Below are 7,700 nucleotides of genomic sequence, written 5' to 3'. Positions count from 1 at the left end.
ATATATATATATATATATATATATAAGGGTATTCTGGTCTCATGCTGATTATACCAGTTCTTTAATGTATTTAAATTGCTAGATGAATACCGACATAACCGGTTATACCGATATTCATACCAATCGACTTTTTTATTTTAGTTATTACATAATATTTAGTTATATTCTTGAAGCTTCCACGGGTGCTTTCTGTATAAAAGTTCTGCGTTTCGCGGGTTTTCTCCGTATCCAAATCCATTCTTGAAATATCAACGTTTCATGAACCTTGCTGTCCACTTCATCAGGGCGAAGAGCAGCCTGATACAGTATTATGATGTGACTATACTAAGAATGTCCAAGTTAATTGAAAATACTTTTCAACTTTCATCATTGTTATTTATTGCATAATCCTACTATATTGTATGTGACTTACTCCGGGTATGAGGCACCATGGGCATCATTTTTTAAAAAATATATTTTTAATTTTTTCTTAAAAATTAAGTTTTTTTGACTAAATATACTTATTAAATTTTAAAATATGCATTATACTCTAATTAAAAAAATAATACAAAAATTTTTATATTTAGATAAACTTTTAAGAGTTTGAATTTGTGTGATTCACGATGTTTCGGTTTCCCTTATATGATTTTTATATCGAATGGGAACTAAGAACGGTATAACCGTTATATTAATTATATTTTTTAATTATATTTTAATTCATGTTCAAAAGATTATGTTGTTTTATTATAATTTAGTTCTTGGTTTCAAGCGACTTGCAGTAGCACTTCAGATCAATTGCTAGTGTTAGAAGTATTTTGTTATAGTATGTCTGTTCTATACTTTTCTGTAAGTATATATATCATACAATAAGTTTATATAATAATAAACTATAATTATAGTAAATATATCTTTTTTATAAACTTTGAAGTAAAAAATTAAATAATAAAAGTAATGATGAGCGATATATCAGTGTCTTTCTTTATAAAATTGATTTTGGAAGAGAAATCTATTTTATAAATATGTATATATATTTTATATTTAAATTATATATATATATATACATAAAGAGGACTTTTGCAATTTTCACAATGATTGATAAAATATTAATTAATTCTAAAGATTACCAAATAAGCTGCCCAGACATTAACTATTATGAAAGTCGCAAAATGATACAGGACTTTTGGACTGAGTCATCATAGGATTATGTAAATAACATGTGATATTCTCTCTCTCTCTCTCTCTCTCTCTCTCTCTCTCTCTCTCTCTCTCTCTCTCTCTCGACAATCTTATTCGGTAATCTTTAGAAATTAATATTTCGTTAACAAATAAAAAATAAATGGAAAAATGTATTCTTGTGGAAGTTAAACATAGATAAACATATATAAGTTCGTAATCAAGATTGAAAAACTTATTAATAGAATGTAAAAAATTAGATATCAAAACTCAAGTTTTGGAGTTTAAACTTAAAGAAATCAAAGATCGAAGAAAAAAATTAAATCTTTTTTTCTAATTTTAGTGAAAGTATGTAATAATAAATTAAGAAACATAATGCATTTATATTTTATTCTTTATATTACGGAATTTCCATAAATGAAGAGTGTGCAGAAAATTGTAAGTGTTCATTACATTTTTCCAACACACACATTTCACATAATTTGATAGTTAATTTTAATTCGCTTATTTAAAATAACTAAAATGTTATGTCTATTTATGATCCAGTAAAGTGATATTGTTGGAGCGCCTTCAGAATCTTATATATTTATGATAAGAGATCCAAATATTTCTAGTAAAATGGTCGAACCAATAGTAAGTGTAAAATTACATAGTAATCATTTGTTGATGTAGCTAATTTTTTCATTTGATAAAAAACCATGGTTATATTGATTTTAAATATATATATATAAAGATATATAATTCAAAAATATAAATAATTAAACAATCTAATTCATTATTTACAGATTTTCACTGTGAAAAATGGCATTTATAAGGGGCAAGTAACACAGGATTTGAATAAATACAAGTGTCTCGGAAAAGCGATATGGCACAGCATTGGAAACAATGGAGAAAAAATTGCACACGTGAGTTAATTTTATATACAGGGTGTCTCATGAGACTTTTTGCTGTTTTTCTGTAAAGTTGATAGTATTTGAGTGAAAAATTATTGAAGAGAATTTGGCAATTTTTAGTAATTAATATCTCGTTAACCATTGCAAAAATTGCAAAATGGTAAAGAATTTTTCGACTCAGTTTAGACTACTCTGTTTACAAAAAGCGTTTGGCAAAAGTCTAGCAGAACTTGTATAATATAATATTAATACATAGAATTTACTAGAAAAAAATGTAAATTTTTAAATTTATGTATCTATAGTAATAAGAGAAAAGATTTATAAAAAATAGATATTTCATAATTAAAATGACTAATATTAGCGATGATAAGCATAAAGGAAACGGTAAATTAAAATGTTTACAATGATAAACTGTAGCTGTTAAGCTCTACTAGATTAAATCTTCAATCAAGTCTTTGATTAAGATATTTAAAGAACTCATCAACAGAATTGGGCCAAGAGTTTGGGTTCTGTTATCAAAACAGTTTAATTAACAGTATTTTACAAATATAAAATATAAATTGCCGAAGGTGATAAACTAGCTTATTCAATTTTTGTATTTGAATGAAATAAAATATTATTTCAAATTAATTAAAGTAAGACATGGAAGATTTTCAAAATATTATTCAAAACATTTTTTATAAAAACTAAGCAAATGTAAGAGAAAAACTACAAAACAATTAAAATAAATTTAACAGATAAAAAGATCAAAGATTGCGATAACAAAATTAGATTTACATGATGGGTGCGTTCCGAGATACGCATGAAATGCATCATTTATTCTTGTTGTTTATCAAATAATAAAGAAGAATAAAACGATACATCACGCACTTCATATAACTCGGAACGCACCCGATATTTGCCGATAATTGCTAATTAGTGAAGTCGTGATATCATATAGATGATATCAAAGTTTTATGGCATATAAAATGAAAAATTTACTTTAATTACAATTTTTAAATAATTGTAGAATTAATCATAACACTAGCAAAAAAATTATCATAAATAAAACTCTTATTATAACATTGTCAAAAACTGTTTTTAAACAAATGAAAACACGGGCAATTAAAAGCCTAAATTCGTAAGCCACAAATATCGCAAAACCTGTTTTGTTTTAAACTTATCACGGACGGAAATGATTAGTAATAAATATCTTGGGATATCATTTCGGAAATTTTTTGTAATACGATTCAATAGGCATTAAAAAAAGTTTATAATAAATAAAAAAATAAATAAATAAAACGAGAATTCAAATAAAATTCTTTAAAAACTGATTGAATATTTTTACAATTATGTATAGTTTTTGTAAAATTTAATTTCTTCTTGTAATCAATAAAAAATGTTTTGGAATTTATAAATGATTCTTTCAATAGCAAGTTAATGACTCTGCAATATAACTAATTCCTTATTGTTTTGGAACATTTTTTTTAAATAATACTATGTAGTTGGACGCACGCACTGAAGAGACAGTCACATACGCGGAGTTGCAAGATAAAGTTGTGAAATGCGCTTTGTGGTTACAAAAACAAGGAATCAAATCTGACGATATCATTAGTGTGTGTACGGGTAATCATTGCAACTCCATCGTGCCCTGTCTTTCAGCAGTTTATATCAACGTGATTTTCAATCCGTGGGACGAGAACATGAATCTAAGTAAGTTCTTTCGCAACTATTAAATGTTATAATATTCCACGTTATGTGTAGTAAAATTAAAAATAGTTAATGTATTTCCAGTAAAATACGCGCAAATATAATTTTATTTATTTTAAAATATCTTTATATTTATAGGGCAATGTTTATTTTTTTAATTATATATAAGTTATTTATCATTAGAAACTGCGCTGTACGTTTTGCGAATGATCATGCCGAAGGTGATCTTCTGCAGCGAGAAATCAGTGGATGTTATCTTAAGCGCGATAAAGGAGCAGAATTGCAATCCCACGATAGTAGTTTTTGGCAAGCATGTTGACGCGATTTCGTTCTCCGATATTCTGAGTAATTGCAGCAATGTGGAAGTAGCAAATTTCCATTACATCGACCAAGTTGACATCACGAAGACAGCATGTATTTTACATTCGTCAGGCACTTCAGGGATGCCAAAAGGCGTTGAATTGTCCAATTATGCTCTATTACATGTCAGTCAGAATGAAACTATTAACACGACTAACGCGGTATTTCTTTGGTTTTCTTCTCTTTATTGGATCAGTGGGATAGTCCTGAATTTGATTACGATCGTGCAAGGTGGCAAAGTGATCGTCTACCCTGAATTTAACGAGGAAATGACTTGTCGACTGATCGAGAAATACCAAGTAATGTTATATATGTTATATATAAAAAGTTATTTTTCTTAATTTCATTGAATAATTAAAGTGGAATTATTTTAATTTTGTATCTTTTCTAAAAATAATATAACTAAATTGTTCCACACTAATGTAAATAAGTAGTAGCAAATAATTTTCTGATATAAATAAATTTTTACTCTAATTTAGTTTTTACTGTTTCGCGAGTTCTATAATGAAGTTGATGTAGAGTTGAGTTTTTCAAGTATAATCTAATATTTTTAAATTAAATTAATAACTGATGTGATTTCTATATGTAATGTAATTACTTATCTTTTATTAAAATAATTATATTAATTTTTGTATCAATTTTTCGTTTAATATATTTGTGAATACCAAATTGTATTTTGATAAATTAATAGCATATTGAATATATATAATATCTCGAATTAACATAAGTGCAAATTATAATAACTAAGAAAAAATATATTATAACAATGTTTTATAATAATATCTATCTACTTCTTTACATTATAAATTAGATACATGATTAGTTCTATATTTACAAGTAGTTTGTGCATGATATGTAATAGAATTCAAAATATGAATTGTTTTATTATCTAGATAGAAATTATTTTTTTAAGCACAAGTTTACTGAGTCGGTTTCTCAAAGCGAGTTGTATAAAGAAATATTCTTTATCATCTCTGAAAGTTATACTGTACGGAGGTGCAATTATGAATAAAAAAGTGCAGGAAGATCTGAAATATATTTTACCACACATCCAAATATTGCAAGGTTACGGTAAATATAAAAAAGGCAATAAGATATTAACATATATTGTATTATGTGGATGATATAATTTTAATTATATTTTTTATGTTTCTAGGAATGACAGAAACCGGTGGTCCTATAACATCGCCGCAATCACATAATAAGAATGGATCTAATGGAGTCGTAGCCAAGAATGTGCAAATAAAAATCGTGGACCCCGAAAGTGGGGTCAAAATACTTGAATCAAATCAATCAGGAGAAATATGGATAAAATCTACAACCATGATGACTGGTTATTATAAAAATCCTGAAGCGACAAGAAGTGCGATTGATGAAGAAGGTAAATCTTATTTGTCATAATAATAAGTGATATAATTATATTTTTGAAAAATTAATTACAATTTAACGCATGCAAAAACTAAATCAATTGTATTCCATTAGATCCCAAAAATATATATAATAAATATATAAAAATATATAAAAAGTTATAAAAATATAAAATATAGTGGTTTAAAAGTAAATTTAAAAAATAGGATGGTTGCACACGGGTGATATCGGTTATGTAGACGAAGATGGAGAATGGTTCATTATCGAAAGAATAAAGGAACTCATAAAGTATAGAGGTCAGCAAATCTCTCCCGCAGAAATCGAGAATATGTTAATATCACATCCAGCAGTACTAGAAGCTGCAGTAATAGGGGTGCCCCATGCATTAGACAATGAACACCCTCTTGCTTACGTTACCAAGAGGCCTGGCATCGAGGTACAATCATTTGTTAGAAATATATAATAAAGTCATAAAATAAAGATTTGCAAAATAAAATTAGAATATTTCTAACAGCGAGCCGATTTTGAGTATTCCGTCAGATATTTTCTTAAAATATTTAATAGATGTCTAGTAGAAAGAGAATCACTTATAGAAGTAAGGATCTTGATGTAATTAAAATAATTAAAAAACAAATAAAAAAATTTGCATATTAACTCGATCAACATTAGAATGCATTGAATAAATCAGTTTAAGAGTTTAAAGAAAGATTTGATAAGAACAAACGAATCGCGAAGGAAGAAATAGCTTCAAGACTATTGTTATGTTTATATATTACGTTTTAATACAAAACAGGAAATATTTTATGTATTGGATTAATCTTTTTCATTTTCTTTGTACAGGTGACAGAACAGGAATTGATAGATTTTGTGGCGGAGAACATGGAAGATCGATGTAAACTACGTGCAGGAGTTATATTTCTGGATAGTTTTCCATATACGGGTTCAGGGAAAATTTCAAGAAAAGATTTGAAAGAAATGACTAAGAAACTAGTAAACAACAGTGATTAGTTACATAATTATATTCTGTTATAATAACTTTAATTTATAAATCTGTAACTCTTATTACTTCAAAATACAAAATATGAATATAGATAATTGTTTTTTATTATCAAATAAAGAATTATTTTATTGTAATTGATAAAAATATGTAATATGAAATATATAATATTTAGATTTAAAAAATTTCTAAAAAATGTGTTTCTGCTATGACAACTGCAAAATTATTTTTTTTTAAATTTGTATGCTTTGTTTAATATTGAAAAATATAAAGAGAACGGAAGAGTAATTAAAATAAATTATATGTAGAAAAAGTATACGTTAGAAAGTATATGTTAAACAATATATCTAATATTAAAAGTTATTATACTTCGGCAATTATAATCATTTAAAGGTATTTGCCATATAACAACTAATAAAAAATAACTTATCAAATTATTATCAAATTAATTGATACAATGATTTTGATATCGATTCGATATTTAATTGATAGTCATTTTTCACTGAAAATCACATCATGCATTTTCGAAATTATCAAAATGTAAGAATTTGTCCTCGTAATTGATCTTTGATCAGGCGCATTTGACTTTCAATCGGCTAAGATCATATATGAGTTAATTGACGGTTTAGAGCTTTATCGAATTTTGCAATAAAAACGACTACCTATACTTATTTAATTGCCTAATCACCCAGAAGTCAATAAAAATCAGTAAATATAGTCAGTAGTCAAGAAATAGCGTCAGTAAGAATCAGTAAATGACATAGAAATAATAACAAAGTTGTTAAGAAGTAGAAAATAATTGAGAGATAATGAGTCATTGTATTACTATAAATTGATTCTATTCGCTTTGATGCAAATTGTTTTAGTTGAACTTTGGATATAGATAATTGTTTGTAATTTACGTTTGAAGAAATGAGTTTGTGAGATAAGATTTGACTCATTGTTTATAACTCCTAATAAGCGCTGTTACACCGAATGACTGACTCATAAGACAAAACAGTTCCGCCTTGGGAGTAATAATATTTTATTTGTTGTATTGAAAGATTAAAGTACAAAATTACAACGCAATAGATGTTCATCCAGTCATCTATTTAAGTTAAGAATATTTTTCTTAAGATAAATATCATAACGTGAAAAAGAAATTGATTGATCTAATAATAATAATGATGATGCAAATATTTATAATTTGCGCAATTATGGAAACTAAATGTGATTTATTATGAGATATATATATATATATA

The 7,700-nt window shown here is 26.3% G+C and overlaps 1 protein-coding gene across 1 annotated transcript in view; it reads left to right on the top strand.

Moving 5' to 3' along the window:
* The window catches only part of LOC108746126, a 38,239-nt gene that overhangs the window by 11,527 nt on the left and 19,012 nt on the right, over positions 1 to 7,700 (top strand). Inside the window, exons 9-12 of the mRNA XM_018482688.1 lie at positions 3,530 to 3,737; positions 3,918 to 4,393; positions 4,988 to 5,165; positions 5,251 to 5,473. Coding sequence (XP_018338190.1) covers positions 3,530 to 3,737; positions 3,918 to 4,393; positions 4,988 to 5,165; positions 5,251 to 5,473 — 1,085 coding nt within the window. The remainder of the gene's footprint in view (positions 1 to 3,529; positions 3,738 to 3,917; positions 4,394 to 4,987; positions 5,166 to 5,250; positions 5,474 to 7,700) is intronic.

This window comes from Trachymyrmex septentrionalis, unplaced genomic scaffold, assembly GCF_001594115.1.
Source record: "Trachymyrmex septentrionalis isolate Tsep2-gDNA-1 unplaced genomic scaffold, Tsep1.0 scaffold16, whole genome shotgun sequence".
NCBI classification, from domain to species: Eukaryota; Metazoa; Arthropoda; class Insecta; order Hymenoptera; family Formicidae; genus Trachymyrmex; species Trachymyrmex septentrionalis.
This window is presented reverse-complemented; position numbering and strand designations above follow the sequence as displayed.